We start from the raw sequence: 17,075 nt of genomic DNA on the forward strand, positions 1-17,075 counted from the left end.
GAATTACAAATCCCAACAGGATGCAAAAACCTGTTTTTGAAATTTCCTTCCACAAAGGTGAAAGGTCTAAAAAATTGAACATGCCATCCAACCACGACCCTGTTTCCTTTCCAATTTTGTTCACACTTTCCCGCAATTGTTTGATGTTCTCATGGATTGATTTAGAATGATCTGACAAGTTCATGCAACACATCCCTTCAAATTCCTCACACCCGTGCCCATGTGACAGCAAAAGATAATCAATTGCTGCCCTGTTTTGGATAGTTGCTCGTCTTACACTATCGGTGTCCATTAACATGTCACTCAGTGTAAGAGAAATGGCTCGGGCATGCTTACTCAGCCAACAAGCCATATGATCCAATTGTGTCAAGGCTACTCCTGATGCTGTCTGCGGTGAAAAAATTGCAGCTGCAATTCTCTGTGCCTTAGACAAAGTATGAACATCATCATCACATTTTGGATCATATTGCTGGATAGATCTTTTCTCTTTGGGATTTCGCTCTCTCAGTAACGTTATGTTGGGTGTTAACAATGAAAGTCTTCCAATGCTGCATGGACCGCCTTTGACATTTGCGGGGATTGCGGGCCAAACTCTGTCCCCACAAATAAAAAAGATTCCTCTTGGCAATTGCACTGGATCATGGTTGGATGGTCTGCTCACCATCTTAGTGTAGTTACACCAAGACGATGCTTTTCTATAAATTATGTGATTTGGAGTGACATCTATTGTTTTGTTTTCTGCCACTCCAGAGTGATTAAATTTCACACAAAATTTCATTCTGACCGATCCAAGAATTTCCAGTTCCTGAGGTTCAAAAGGAGCCACAGGAAGGAACTTTGTCCAAACGTCCCATTTGTCCACTGGATTTGAAATGATCTTTAAGATTGCTGGAGGGACGTTTTTTGGAATCGGCCATTTGCTCACTGGCAACCCTACCAAACATGTTGAAAAAGGCTTCCCTGGTTTTGAGTGTGTCAAACAAATGGTGTCCAGCCCTGATGCATTGGCCAGAGTTTCCCAGACATTTTCCTTTGGTTGAGCCATGGGCCAATCTGCTGCGTTGCTCAAGGCAACCAATGAGAAAATGAGGCAAATGTGTGCTATCTGAGGCCTCCTTCCCCTAGGAACTCCTAAAATGCACCACCACCCAAGTCCCAAGGGAAACCCAAATCCCAAAGTCTCTCTTGCATGTAGAACAAGGGGATGTCCGCTGTCTTGACATCTGTTCATGTCTGCGTGCCTGTCTTGGGGTCCGCGTCTGCTTGCGTTTGGACTCGGTAGGGCTTCACGTTCTTTGCAGCCACCCATCTTGGTCCAGCTCCTGTGGAGACACAAGCATAACCCTTGCCCCAAGTTATTAATTTGAATGGTCCTTCAATTTGTCCTGTGTCTGGGTTCCTGACCAAAACTAAAGGATTCTCCTTCAGTTTTGCTTTTGTATTATTTGAAAAGTGTCTGATGATTGGCGGAGTGGGCTCTGTAAAAGAGCCATTTAGAAAATTCAACACATACAAGGCTTTGTTCAAGCGCATGTGTGGTGTTGCATCCGCCTCCCCCCTTTTCTGTTTTTCCAAAAGGGCTTTTAGTGTTTGGTGTGTCCTTTCAATGATTGCTTGACCTGTTGGAGAATGTGGGATACCAAAAGTGTGATGGACACCCCACCTTTTCAGAAATTTGTCAAGCACTTTCCCTGTATAGGTTGGACCATTGTCTGTTTTGATTTCTTGCGGCACACCTAATGATGCAAACGCTTGTAAAAAGTGTCGACAAGCGTGTTGTGCCGTCTCCCCTGTGTGCAATGATGCAAAAGTTGCACCTGAAAATGTGTCTACTGAGACATGGATGTTTTTAAGTTTGCCAAAAGATGGGTATTTGGTGACATCTGTCTGCCACAGTTGCAGACTGTGCAATCCTCTTGGATTGATTGCTCCCATGGATGCAGGAGGCTGTACACGCTGACAGTCTGGACAGGTATTGATGATTTCTTTTGCCTGGCTTTTGGAAATGCGAAAGGCTTCCATCAATGCCTGAGCATTCTGATGAAAAAATGCATGACTCAACTTTGCCTGCTCAAAGATGTTTGGCAAAGTGTTTGAAATTGGCATAGCCAATTCATCTGCGTGTGCATTGCCCTCTGCTAAGAATCCTGGAAGGGAAGAGTGTGCCCTAATGTGAGAAACAAAATATTCATGTTTTCTCTCTTGTAATAGAGTCCTCATACAAAGTAAGTATGAATACAAATCTTCATTGTCGACTTCCTTTAAAAGTGAATTTTCAAGCCTTCTGACCACATTTGCTACATATGCTGAATCTGTGATCAGATTGAGAGGTTGAGAAAACAGTTCAAAGACTCGAACCACTGCTGCCAACTCCACTATCTGTGGTGAACCTTGCACTGTTTCTATGTTTGATTCCCACTTTCCTGTTGTTGCATTTTGCCATGTGATTACTGATTTGTGAGTTTTTCCTGAGCCGTCAGTAAATATGGTTATTGCATCCAACGGCACCTCACTTATTTTTGGCTTTTCTCTAAAACTTATTTTTGCTTTCAACAATTTGTGGCTTGGAAAGTGGATCGTGCAAGTGCCATTGTTTGCCACACTTGTATCATTGTGCTCCTGAAAGTTTTGCTGTCATTACTGTTGTGGAATTATTTTGTCGAAGAGCTGCCAAAGCCTCCTTAAGGTTTTCAGTCTGGGCTTTGATGATTTTTTCCATCTGTTCTCCCCAGATGCTTGCTTGAATGGATGCGACATGCTGTGGTGTTCCTACTTTGCTGCATGCTTCCAACATTTCTGCCAAGGACGGCTGGCCTGGCATTGCACTGATGATGCGTTTGCAGTCTGCGTTGGCATTTGCAAAAGAAAGACTTCGAAGCAGATGCGGCTTCGCTCCCTCATCATTGACTTGCTTGTCTATTGCTTGTGTTAGACGATCAATGAATGAGGAGAAAGATTCTGTTGGGCTTTGCTTTACCTCTGTATAAATGCTTTCTGGAATTCCTGCTGGTGGAATTTGCACTATTGCTTTTCTTGCTGCTTCTTTTATATCTGTCAACACCTCTCGTGGCAAATTCCTTGCTTGACGACCTGGGTCATCATTTGGTGGATCACCTGCCATTTCTGCCACGGTGATGCCTGCATTTGGTCCTCCTTGATATCTTCTTCTGAGCTCTTCAAGGGCTCTTTTCCATTTTGCTTCCCAGATAAGGACTTGCGAATCTGTTAGAATCATTGATGCGATAGATCTGAGATCAAAAGGCGTTAGATCATATATGTTGAATGTTGCCTTCAAAAGCTGCTTGAAGTACGGGGATCCCAATCCATTATCACGGATGGCTTTCACTAATTCCTTGATGACATCATGATCCAATCGCTCCCATCTCGGATTCTGACCTTGCGCATCGTATGCCACTGGCAATGCTAGACTTCTTGCACCTGTTAAATTGAATTCTTTCAATGCTTTTTTCTTTATCTCAGTCCAATCTGTTGCACTGGGTACCTGTGCATCAGATATCTGTGAATCTTCCAAAAATGGAATTAATTGCTGCGATTTCCATGATGATGCTGCTCCTGTCATTCCGGAGTCTTCTTGTGTTTGGTGTTTGTTCACATCTTCTTGAGATGTGATCCCTTCATCCCTGAGGGATATATCTCTTCTTGAGATTTCTTTTTCTCCTAATTGAGGAGTAGGAAGCTGGGATTTCTGTGCAGCACGTGATCCCTGTGCAGCACTACCAAAGGAGAGGGTTGATCCATCGGGTAGCCGGAGGATAAATGGAGAATGCGTCTGTGCAGTTGATTGAAGAGGAGCTTGATTGGCTTTTGGTGAAAGGAACACTTGAGGGAATTGAGTGTTTGAATCTGGGTTGAGCTCCAAAGCTGTTTCTTTAAATTGCAGGAGAAATTGCTTCATGAAATCTTTAGATAATAAAATTGAAGGAGCTTGAGATGAAGAATCTGCAGTTGCTGTTGTTGTTGATATGAAAGGGATGCCTTGCGAAGCAGTGATATGAATCATGCTTTCATCCGTGCTGACTGCTTGTTGTTGTAGTTGAATTGTTTCGTGATCCTCTAAAGTTGACACAGGCTGTGTTTGTTCCTGTAGAAATTGCTGCTTTGGAGAATAAATCTGTTTTTTGTATGTAATTGGGAAAAAATGATGTAATGTGGGTGTTCCGCCACTAGCTGGCGCTGTTGCTGGACTGGCTGAGTATGGAAGTTGCCGTGTTTGCTGTAATTGTACAGTCTCGCCACTAGGTGGCGCTGCCATCGAGACAGCTGGACCCTGTCCGGCACTAGGTATTTTTTCTGGGATCTGTTCCATCAGCTCCGACAAAAGACGCTGTGCTTGTAACAAATTCTCCGTTTCTGGATCTCTGGAAACTGTTGTAATATTTTTTGGACGTGCGCCCATGCATATGAACGAGCTAGCTGATTTTGAATCACTGAGCGCCTGCTGTGCTGGTATCAAGGCGCCGCTCGTGGGCGGGGTCATGGTCTGCGGCTGCCGTGAGGAGGCGGCTCCCTGGAGAAATTCTCCGCCCTGGCCACTCTCCATCCCCGCCTGCGCCACCCCCGCCTGCTCCGATCCTGCTTGCGCTGTCCCGGCACCCCCCTGGGAGGCGTTCCCTCTCGGCCCGCCCCCAGAGACCGCCCCGTCCCGCTCGCCATCGGGGTTTACCCCGCCCCGAGCGAGACTGCGGCTTGGAATCCACCCCACTCCCACCGCGCCTGCGCCAAAATCCGCCGCAAGCGCCTCTGGGGTTTGCAGTGCATGGCTCTGCGCCTGCGCCTGCGCCGCCCTTTCTGGCTCTTTGCCCATGCTTTGCGATGCGGACGTAACTTGGTCCACATTGCTCCCCGTAGCTTGCGTCATCAACCTGCGCTCAGCTACCGGCATGGACTTTCCCCCCGCTGCTGTCCCGGTCCCGCGGTTTGCAAAATCCCGACGATCGCCCGCGAGTTGTTTTTCCCCGCGATCCGCGCCCCCTTGACACGGTATGTTTTCCCACTGCCCCCCGTTACGTTCCCCGTCACCGCTATATGATTGTTCCCGGCGCGACTGATTTAGATCACTTTCGCGCGCATGCGCTGCAGTCTTATCTCCCGCGGCTGACGCGATTTGGGGTTGTTTTCCCTGCTGTTCTGGTGTTTGGCGCCCTCCCCCTCCCCCCTGCTGTGTTTGTCCTTGCTCTGCTGGAGGGAGAGGCGGCGAAGCGATTTCGCATGATATCTGCGGGGGGGTAAACGGGCTTCTAGATGGAATATGTTCTAAATCTCCCTGTTTCCCCCCCTGGGGCAGTTGTTCCATGTCCAGGGGACATGTCTCAGAAGAACGCGTATCTCTATCTTGATCGCTGGGATAAAGTACAAGTTTTTGCCTTCCCGGGACTGGCTTTGGGGAATCAGGCTTTGGGGTTTGAGGCACCGAGACAAGCTGCTGTGCATCATGTGCCTCACCTCGGGGAAGCTGCTGGCTTTCCCCTGATGTTGCCTGGGTGAGCTGATGGCTCTCCCCTCCCACATCCCCACTAGGAGATTTGGGATCCGCCTGCTGCTGAGAGGCAGAACAAGTCGCTGCTGGCTGCTGCCCAGCGGAAGAAACCTTGCTTTGTCCCTCTTGCGCAGTCCTCTGCTGTTGTAAAGAAGGAGGAACTGCTTTTCTGTTACGTGAAATGGACTCTAGCATGGTTCTCGCTGCGGGCAAAAGCTTCGCAGCTGCTTTATCTTTCTTAGTTGCTCTGTTGTAAAGTTCCCTGTTTGCCTCTTGCCAAAATGCAGGCTCAAATACAACGTGGGTCTCACAATGTGGAAAGTTACACCGAGCCCACAAAAGAAGAGCTTGAAGCTCCTTTTCAGAAAGGCCTGCAGGATGTGCAGACACAACTACCCTTAATTTTGCTAGGATCCTTTGCTGTTCCTGGGAGATTCCCACCCCCATGTGTTCTAAATTCGACCGGTCTTACCAAAGCCGAAAAACAGGGTGCAGGTGTTCTCAAATTCGTCCCGGTGGTGTCCTGATCACCGACCAGCAGATCTCAGGGTGACGACTTCAGGGCCCTTGAAGTTCGTCTGTCCAAGGCGAATTTGAAGGCAGCTGCTTTGGCCAAAAATCTTCCCCTGTCTTCTCTGGCTGTTTTCCTGGCTTCAGAGGGCTTGGTGTGTCCACTGGAAAGTACCCAGGGACGCTAATTCTCGTCCAGGCACCCAGGGACGCCAATTCTCGTCCAGGCACCCAGGGACGCCAATTCTCGGGTTGGTTTTCTGACCCGAGATTCAAGTTGTTTAAAGTCCTTGGCCCTCTAAAAGCCCCGAGTCGCGTTGGTACAAAGAAGCGGAGTCTTCAAGGCCTTGCTTTCTGGTTTCTCGAGTTGTTTATTATTTGATATCACAAAGTTTTTCTCCGCTCCCAGCCGAGGTCCGGACAGCGGCTGGGACACGAGGCGACTGCCTACCGATGGGACGTCACCTTACATTTATACAGATAATTACGTATAGGATATTTACTATTTCACACCAATGCCTAGTGCTTACACTAAGAGGGTCACTTCTGCTTTGACCCAATCCACTCTAACTATCTTATTTCATCACCACCCCAGAAGATGGAGGACGAGGAAGAAGGAGAGGGACACGAGGTACCACCCAAATTCCACCATCTTGTCCCCCATTTACCTCTATTCTAAGAATCTTAAAACTACTGAATTTTGTATGTTCTACTGTGTTATACTACTATTTTCACTTCCTGGTGATTTGCAATTCCTCTCCTAATGCTGGAAGTTTTTCCCATGGGCTAAGATCAAACTCAGTGTCTTCCTGGGCTCTGTGCCAAGGTTTCCAACCCCCCTGGACCGGTTCTACACCCCCCTGTCCAGGGCTCAAATTCTCTTTCCCAGGTCTCAGGTCATCCAAGGGGATGTCCTGGACTCCAACAACCACTGGGTATAAATTCTCAGTTATCTTATTAACAGCCCACAAATCCTGCACCACTCGGTATGACCCATCGGGCTTTTTAACAGGTAAAAGAGGAGTATTAAAATCAGACTGACACTCTTTCAGTAGCCCTATCTGCAAAAAGTTTTCAATTTCTGGGCCAATCCAAGGAATCCTGTTAATCTCTTCTTCACTTTCTGCTTTGGTCTCATTGGCTATTAAAATTAAGCTTAAAAATTCCACATATTGTTGATCCTTAACCTCCAAAATAATTTAGCCATTTTTGAATATTATCTTTTATTAGGTTGCTCCAAAAAATCTCTACTCAAAAGTGCTAATGGGGTGTTGGGAATGTATAAAAACGTATGATTTCCCCATTGTTTCCCAAGTTTATATTTCAGTGGTCAGTTGCCCCCTTTACCATAACAGAGTCATCTGTTACAGGTATTAAACCTTTAACACAGAGTACATTGTCCCTGTGTCCACCAAAAATTTCATTTCCTTTTATTTGTGTCCTAGCTTGATTATAACCAGAGGGTCCCTGGTAAGATCCTCTGGTCCTCCTCAGTCTTCTTTGATGTGAGCAACCACCCTCTCCCCTTTTTGGTCTCCTCTTCTTTGATCATCACCCTTTCTCCATTCTGGGCACTGGTTCTTTGAGTCTCCAAATTTCTTACAAAATGCACACTGGTCTTTTCCTGTTTGGGGTGGTCTTTGCTCCATGTCTCCCTTTTTCTTCTTCCCTCACTACTGCTACCAATTTTCTTATCCCTTGTTTGTATCCTTCCTCTTGATTGCCAAAAACTCTCCACACGTCTTCTAGCAAAGTCTCCAAGTTCCGACCCATCAACCCCTGAAACTTCTGAAGTTTGAACCTAATATCCTCTGTGGATTGTCCTAAAAATGAATTCACCAATCGTTGTGTCCCTTCATCAGATTCAGGATCTGAAGATGTATAGTGGTGCACTGCATCTCGCAGTAGATCTAAAACTTCAGAAGGTGTTACAGGAGATCTTACTTAATTGATCCTGGAAAGGAAAAACATTCTTTAACATTATCCTGTGTTACTCTACAAACATCTTTTGCTGAATCCCCTGCTACTTGCAAAACCAATTGTTTTTCTGTCTCAGTTAAAAGATCCAGCAATAGTTGGATGTCTACCCAGTCCGGTCAATTTGTTTAATCATAAACTAACAATTTATCAACACTTACTGGGTCGCTCTGATAGTGTTTAGCTATCTTCTCCCAAGCCTCTAAATCCATTGCAGAAAAAGGAATTTTAACTAACATTGTTTTTCCCTCAGGGCTTATTGCTTCCTGTAAGGCTGCTTGTATGATTTCCTAGTTTGTTTTCAGGTCTGAGATGCTGTAGGACCCTTTGGGGAGGGCTCCTCTTCTTCACTGTCACTGCTGGGCAATGGTGGATATAGTTTCCTTGGTTCATGTGATTCAGGAGTAAGTGGGGTACCAGACGGCTCAATTAGTGGTGTCTTTTCCAAGGAAGATGAGGTGGGGGTTGGAGTTAACTGTTCTGAATTTACTTCTCTCAGCCCCCCTTGCTTTCCAAGGGGTGGCCTAAACAAGTCCACCAGCTCTTGCTCCAGTGCCTGAGTTTGATACACCTTGTCAGGGTGTGTGCAGTGCTGGTTTATTGAGTGTGCACTGCAGCATTGCTTGAGTTTCCCCTCTATTAGCCTTACTGTCCATTTCAAGGACCCATATCCTAAGGGGGATTTCAAGGGATCAGAGGAAGGCCTAATTCCACAATCCCTCTGCCACTCAGGATGGTTCTGTAGCAAGAAAAACATGTCGGCCTAGGCCATCTCCTCCGATTTCTGTTCCCATCTTAAGAAAAGCATCAGCTGTACCAACATCTTGTAGCCTAAGGTCCCAGCTGGTGGTCATCTGATCCCTTTTTCTAGCCTATAAAGTGGCCACCATTGTGTACAAAACTTAACGAGGGCCTTTTTGTTTTCTGAACCACTGTAACCCATCAGTTCCTTCCAGTGTGTCAGGATACATCCTAAAGGAGTAGTTTCAGGGACCTCTTTGCTCTGATTAGTTTTCATTGTTTCTTTATTTTATCCCTGCTCTTTTATATTATATTGAAAAATCTCAGGGCGTAAAAGAAGTTGAGCACACTCAATACTAATTATTTTTGCTGGGTTCCCTAAAATATTTAAAACGCTCTTTCCAATAACTCAAACAATCTACTACTGCCTTTCCTCGCAACCAGTTGTCACTTAAAAGCCCTTAACAAAACCTAGCACTCTACACCAATATTATCCCCTTCTTTGCTTTTTATCTTGCTTCCACCCAAACGTCACTTCACAGGCTCTCACAGTCCCTTCTCAGTTTTCTTCCCACACAACCCCCTGCTCAGGTACCAGGTGTGACCTCCTACACACCAGCATTAAAATTGTCTGTTCAAAATCATCTTGATTAGAGCACTGTCCCCACTGGCCCTGGGCACACTCTCTGTGCTGGTTTGCAGAAGAGCAATAGTAGTGTCCTGCACAAATCCTACACTGCAGTAGCACCCAGGCACAATGTCAACTTCTAGATGCACCAGGGACTGCAGAAAAACATCCACAGAGGCTGGGGGCCATTCCATTTACTCCTTCTTAAATTTCAGAATTCTCTACCAAAGGTTGCTCCAAGTCCAAAGCTACTTAGTTGCCAGCAGAGATCCAATATAATCCACCTAAATAAACCCTTTCCCTTCCTCTGTCTAACCAACAATTAGCCAAGTTCACCAATTCCCAGAGACCGAGTCCAGACTACTGACGTAAAGGGATTCCTTCTGTCTGTCTGGCCAGGTTAAAATATACACAAATCACCAACCATAATAATTCCCATATAAAAGACACCCCTGTTATAACTCTAAGAATCCTCAAACACAACCTCTGCGTCTCAAATTCCAAAAGTCACAACTAAACCACTATAAAAAGGGACTTTACTCCCTTTTACCAAACTTACACTGTTCCTTTGTCTTTTCCCAGTCTTCTTCAAAAATGTCCATGTCTCAAATCCCAGAAACCAAACAACTCTTTCCACAAACTACATTTACTGTATCACACTCAGCATTTGCTGCTTCCCAGTTATAATATCACAGCAGCTTTGGAATGCACCTGGGGCATGCAGATCTTCATCTGTAGGACACACAATACCACCTCCTCTCACACTCCTTACAGCAAAGAAAAACCCAAGCTGGATGCCAGTCTAGTTTCCAATGAAAAATTGTCAGGCTACATACAAAACAAGGAATTACTCCCTCTCATCCCCACCACAATGGGTTCCTAAGTCCTCTCTCAATCAAGGGAAATTCCCAATCAAAAGTCAAATTGCTCTTAGTTTGGCTGGAGTATAATCCTCCACAAAACCCCCTTTCTGTCCTTCCATCCTCTTGTCTCACCAAGACCCAGTCCCCCGTCACATTCAAAAACTTGTCCAGTTCAAGCTGAAATCATTAAAAAGGGCCTGCCTAGACAGCCAGACCCTGTCAGCTCAGGTTTGAACTTCAACTGCCACTTTGAACAGACCAAACCAACAAACACCAACACAACCAGCTAGAAGTTACCAGTTTGCTGCAATTATAACTTTTGACACAAGATGTCAGTAGTATCTCAAAAATACACCTCAACTCTTAAAGCCATGGTCACTCTCACGCAAGCTGCCTGACTTGACAAAGCCAAAGCCTAAAAAGCATTCATGACTCCACAAATCCTGTGGAAAAAACTTACAAAAATACTATACTGGAACAGTCGTTCCAATTCTACAAGGAGGGAACTGTTTAAACTCAAGCACTGAGTGTCACAGCAAATGCCATCCTTGTTGCCTCCTGGGTTTGGGACTGTTTAAGCCCAAACACCAGGTGTTTTACAGCAAATACCATCTGCCGTAACCAGAAGTACACACACACCACAGTCACAGTGGGGAGAGGTGCCTCTTTACAAAGGAATAAAATATTCACACAGCATGCAGTGCTATGCAGGGCTTTAGGCATTCACCCCACTCACTTCATTCGTTCCCGGCCGTGTCAGTCGCCTGAAGACGGAACCGCGGGTCAGAGCACCTCAAGTGCTTTGTACCCAGGGTAGGTCTCAACAAGTACTTGCACAGTCCCTCTCAGAGTCAGGACACACTTAAAATGACCACAGATGATAAAATAGCAAAAATAAACACGGACTTGCCCCAAAGCGTTAGGCAATTTGCCCTGAACTGATAGCGAGCCCTTTACAGCTTGACAAATCTTTCTGCTGTAAACCAAATCCCACTGTAGCTCACAAGCAGACTACATGGGCTTGAACCAAGCTTGGACATCTCCCATGACTTACCAACAGCCTCCTGGCCACACATACACCTTATAGGCCGCAATTTTCAATTTTTGAACAGACCGTTTTGTCCAGAGTTCTGGCAGTCCTTGTCTGCCCCCAATGAACAGCCGGGGAGCAGAGCCCTCTCTCCAGGGAGATCCCTGGGGGTGCCCCGAGGGGTCCATGACCTGAACTGCTCTCATAGCTGAACAGAACCCAGTCCTGCTGTGGTCACCAATTGATTTGCATAAAATTGATAAGATCACAGACAAAAGACTCTCTAACTAGCTAAAAGTATTAAGTGGTGTGCTTTATTTGACATTGCATGGCATGAGGAGTAGCCTCCCAAAGGACTGCACACCAATCACAAAGCTCTAGCCCTCTATTTATTTACAAAAGTCTTACGCATTTATTCAATTACTCAAAATGCCTATTCATAGGCATAATCCTAGCACTGCCTCTCCCCTCTTCATGTTAAAATGAGCCTAAAGTCCTTTTACACCTGCCCGATTCTTCTCTCAAACTGGACCAGTGGTATTTAAAATGCATTGGTGGTCTTTGAAATGCTTCAGTGGTCTTGAAGGATGAAGTCAGAGATGTCTTCCTTGCAGTGACCTTTTTACTTTCATCTTCTTGGCAGGCTACGTGACCTCTTGTGCACTGTCCAAAAGATCCTGCTGGGTTCCAATTAGTTTCTGTGTCAGGCGCAATCATGGTTTCTTCCATTATCTCAATGGTCCATCTATCTTATTACCTTCTACAAACACAACTAAAGGGGCAAGTAATATATTACCTATACTCTAGCTTAAGCATCTAATAATTATTAACTCTTCCACTTCATCTCTACTCTTCTACTTAAATCCTAATCAATAAAAATTGCTTCTATCCCTTAGCTAAAATCTTAAATCTATATTTCTTAACACAAGGCACTGCAGGACACTGCAGACAATTCCTAAAGCACCTAGAGGATGATCCTGCTCCCCAATCGACGTTATCATGCTGCCAGCTCAGGAACTGAACTGGGGAGTGGGGTCAGAGATGAAAGAGCAAACAGGGATGGGATGTTTACAGGGAAGGGGAGAGGGATGGCAGCAGCGCTGCCCCAGCAGTGCCCATGGCCTGTCCCTGCTGCAGCCCCGGCACTGCCACCCCCAGCCCTGTGCCCGGCCCCGAGAGCCCTCAGGCCCTACAGCAACACCAGGGCCAGGAGGGCAGCGGGGCAGGGCCACGGGAGCAGCACTGGCAACACCAAGGGCTGCTGCTCCTGGGCACAGCTGCTGTGCCAGCCCTGATCTGCCCCCAGCTCTGCACACAGACATTGCTGCTGCAGTGACAGAGAAGGGAACAAAAGGGAGAACTCCAGTGAAAACTTTACTGGGAGATCTTTTGGTTCATTTACACCCACTGAGAGCACAGCTCCTCATTGATACAGTTTGTGGCCAGAGAAAATCTGGAGAGAAACAAAACAAGGCAGGGCACAGACAAGGCCTTGCTTTGTAAACACCATTGAAAACTAAAGGAAAGAATAAAACCCCAAGAACCAAAGCAAAAATTCTATCAGAAATTACTTTTATTAGAACACATTTGTAGAAATTGGCCAGCAGTTTAGTGTTTCTGAAATCGTTTACTGATCAGTGTCCACACTGCAGCCTTGAGCTCCTGGTTCCTCAGGCTGTAGATCAGGGGGTTCAGGGCTGGAGGCACCACCGAGTACAGAACTGACAGTGCCAGATCCAGGGATGGGGAGGAGAGGGAGGGGGGCTTCAGGTTGGAAAAAATCGCAGTGCTGAGGAACAGGGAGACCACGGCCAGGTGAGGGAGGCAGGTGGAAAAGGCTTTGTGCCGTCCCTGCTCAGAGGGGATCCTCAGAACAGCCCTGAAGATCTGCACATACGAGAAAATAATGAACACAAAACAGCCAAATACCAAAAAGGCACTAACAAATAGGAGACCAAGTTCCCTGAGGTAGGATTTGGAGCAGGAGAGCTTGAGGATGTGTGGGATTTCACAGAAGAACTGGCCCAGGGTATTGCCATGGCACAGGGGCAGGGAAAATGTATTGGCCGTGTGCAGCAGAGCGTAGATAAAGCCACTGGCCCAGGCAGCTGCTGCCATGTGGGCACAAGCTCTGCTGCCCAGGAGGGTCCTGTAGTGCAGGGGTTTGCAGATGGACACGTAGCGGTCGTAGCACATGATGGTCAGCAGGGAAAACTCTGCTGAAATGAAAAAAGCAAAATTAAAGAGCTGTACAGCACATCCGGTGAAGGAGATGTTCCTGGTGTCCCAGAGGGAATTGTGCATGGCTTTGGGGACAGTGGTGAGGATGGAGCCCAGGTCGGTGAGGGCCAGGTTGAGCAGGAAGAAGAACATGGGGCTGTGCAGGTGGTGGCTGGAGGCCACGGCGCTGATGACGAGGCCGTTGCCCAGGAGGGCAGCCAGGGAGATGCCCAGGAAGAGGCAGAAGTGCAGGAGCTGCAGCTGCCTTGTGTCTGCCAATGCCAGCAGGAGGAAATGGCTGATGGAGCTGCTGTTGGACATTTCTTCACTCTGGGCATCATGGACTGTTGAAAGAAGACATTGACAAGCTGGGGGTCACCCCATTATACTTCCCTTCCTGCGAGTGAACTTTGCTAAACTTTGCTAAACTTTTTTGATTTTGGCTTTCTGCAGCTGCTGAATTACTGCCTCAAATTCAGCATTATTCTCAGCCTGAACTCTGGGGAATCCACGGGGATAACAGCCTTTGCCCCAGACCACAGACCTGCTGATCCCCACACATTGCTCATTACAACTCCCTCTATTTCAGGGTTCCTGTACCTAAAACTTTCTTGAAAAATAAAGCAGACTATATATAAGCTGGAATTTCAAAATAGGTTCCCTAAATTTTTCTTTCCTTTTTTCCTGTGTTGCTGGAAGGGAAGGGATGCCAAGATTTGGTCTGGCTATCTTCTGTCTGGACTTGTGCCTACTGGGAGCTGTTTCTCCCTATCCAAGCCTTGTCCCTGCCAATGCTCCCAGAGCCCAGCCCAGCCCTGGGGGCTCAGCTCTGCCCTGCACACCCCTCCCAGCACAGGCCACTGCCCAGGGGCATCTCCCTGGCACCAGGGCCTTAAGGGCAGCTCAGACAAACAGAGATGCTGCAAGACAAGGTGCTGCTGGTGCTGTCTGTAGGCAAAGGAGGGTGAAGAGGGACTTTCTGAGGCTGCTCTGAGGCAGATCTGCTGATTCCCAGGGTGACAGTGCAGGAGTCTCAGAGAAACAGACAAAGCCTGACAGTCCGTTTTCCGTTCCTTCAGGAGAAAGCTGAGAGCAGCCCTGGCCATGCAGCACCATCTCCACAGCAGGAGGAATCTGCCCTGATGGGGGTGGCTCCTTCCACCTCCAACTTCTCCCCACAGTGCATGGGGAGCTCCCAGGCAGGCTGAGAGCTGCCCCTGGCAGGCGGCAGATCCCCTGGCCTGGCCAAGAGCCCTCAGGGCTGCAGCACCTGCTCTGCACCACAGCCCTGGGCAGCCCTGGCTGCAGCCCCAGCCTCAGCCCCTGCAGCCGTCCCTGGCAGCAGGAGCTGTCCTGCCCTGTCCCTCTGACGGTCTGGAGCACATCCTCCCCCAAAGCAGAAAGGACAGCAGAGCCATCCTTACAGTGCTGTCAGTCCTGTCCTGGCTCAGCTTTAGGAGATCCCTGCAGCCACAGACTTACTGTGTCACAAGTGGTGAAGATTTCTCCATGAGGAAGCTCAGACTTGTCCTTCCAGTTTCTTTAAGCCTCTGTCTGCATCACTCCTCTCAGGTACCTGCAGGCAGTGCCCTCAGCCCTGCTGGGCTGGGAGAGGAGCTGCTTCTCAGAAGTTGTGTCTTTTTGAAGCTCTTCTTGATTGCCAGGAGCTGCCTCTGTGCCAGGAGCCTGGCCCAGCTCAGCAGCACAGACACAGCACAAGGACTTTAATGAGCCTCTTGGAGGTTTAGTGCTGAGTCCCTGAGCATCAGTCCTGAGAGTCAGTTAAATAAATCTCTCAAGAATCCAAAGTCACACACAAACTCCAAACTTTCTTGAAGTTTTAATGGGTCCCACTGAGGGACACGACTGAGAAAGTGTCCCCAGGTTCCACTTAGAGCAGAACACTGCAGGCAGCGATGACAGGTGGGGACAAACAAGGCAAAGGTGTCTCTGATGCTGAGCAAACCTGGATGTGTTTCAGGAATGCCAAGGGCCAAGGCCTGAGCCCCAGCCCCTGCCAAGGCACATCCTGTCTCTCCCTCAGTGCTCAGGGCTCTTCCCAGGCCACTGAGATGTGGGGATGTGCAATGCCAAGGGCAGGACCATGGGGCGGCCCCTGCCAGGCTGCTGAGCAGGGCCAAGGAGGCAATGAGGCCCCAGGGCTGCAAGGGTCACTTGTCTCCTGCTCATGGCTCAGGCCCAGGCCCAGCAGCCATGGCCCAAGTGCTGCAGGAGTTGGCTGTGTCAGGGCCTTGCAGCTGCTGCCCATCCCTGTGCCCTGTGCAGCCCAGGCTGTCCTACGGTGTCCATGCCCTGCACCTCTGTCCCTGCAGGCTGTCGTCATCCCCCGGCTGCCCCACCTGGCTGGGCCCTTCCTTTGCTGACAGCTCTGCCTCCTGCCTGCCTCTGCCTGGCCACACAAAGCCCTGGGCTTCATACCTAAAGGGTTAATTCAGCTTTTACCATGCCTGTGAAGTTTTAGCCCAGGAACAAGGCCTGCAGGGCCTGCTTTCCCAGCAAGTACAGTTGTAAGACAAGTAGAAGACATCTGGATCCGGAGGGCAGTGATAGGTAAAACAAGGAGTGAATCTGGGAACTTGGGGTGGGTGTTATGGTAATGGCTAAATTGTAATACATATGTAGCACCTGTATATAAGGTCTCTCTTTTAGAATCACATGTCCATTAAAGTTACAAGTTACCATGGGATGGAAATGAACCATCTGTTATTCTAGGTCCCATGGCCAAAATTGATAGTCCCCCTTAAAAATTCCCTATATGCAAGGATTCTCCAAGACAAAAGCTGCCAGGACAGAGAGCTCTGGTGGGCTTCGGTCTCTGGTGATCATTTCTGATCTCAAGAAAATCCTGAGCAAAGTATTTGAATGTGTTTGACTACTGGAATATCAATGAATCTGTCATCCTCTGAAAAATTCAGATGCTTTTCTGAACATATCTGTCTTTTTTTTCTTATTGTGCATTATTCATTGAATATTATTTTCAGCTAAAAAATATTGCTATTATTCCACCAGTGTTATCTGACACAAAACACCTCCTCTACTTATGGATCCAGGTCACCTGTAGAAGCAAACACAATAAAGAATGCAGCAGGAATTCTTTGTCTCTGCTCCCATCTGTCCCATCTCCTCTGGAGCTGGAGGTGCAGCCCCAGCTCTTGGGAGGGCTCAAGGGGTCACCAGCTCAGCTCCCACACAAAGTACTTGCACACCCTGGGGTGCCCCTTTCAGCCTCAGTGCCCAGAGCCTTTCTGACACCTTCCCCTGGAGCTGCTGCTTCCCTGCAGCCCCGGCCATGGACAGCAGCAGAACCTGGTGTGTCCCGAGCAGCAGAGCCAGCTCAGGGCCCTGTGGGGAGCAGGGCTGGGGCAGCAGGACAAGGCAGCCCAGGCAGCCAGGGCACACCCAGCTGGGGAAAGGGATGTCCAGGGAGAAGAGCGAGGGAGTGTTTCTGTGCCTGCAGGGAGGAATGCAGAGGAAGCTGCTGCTGCTGCAGGGGCCAGCTCTGGCCAGGCCCCTCTCTCCCCTGCCCAGGGCTGTTGTGCTGGCCTGGGGAGAGGGGCTGGCACTGAGTGGGCAGAGGCAGCCTGTGCT

The 17,075-nt window shown here is 48.1% G+C and overlaps 1 protein-coding gene across 1 annotated transcript; it reads right to left on the reverse strand.

Moving 5' to 3' along the window:
• Positions 1-12,854: 12,854 nt before the first annotated feature.
• On the reverse strand, positions 12,855-13,787 carry LOC310920615 (olfactory receptor 14J1-like; the record flags this gene model as incomplete). Its single annotated transcript, XM_083880675.1, has 1 exon — positions 12,855-13,787. The coding sequence occupies one exon, from the start codon at positions 13,785-13,787 to the stop codon at positions 12,855-12,857; it is 933 nt and encodes a 310-aa protein (XP_083736801.1).
• Positions 13,788-17,075: the final 3,288 nt, after the last annotated feature.

The sequence above is a fragment of the Zosterops lateralis genome, assembly GCF_965231275.1.
Source record: "Zosterops lateralis genome assembly, chromosome: 31".
Taxonomy (NCBI): domain Eukaryota; kingdom Metazoa; phylum Chordata; class Aves; order Passeriformes; family Zosteropidae; genus Zosterops; species Zosterops lateralis.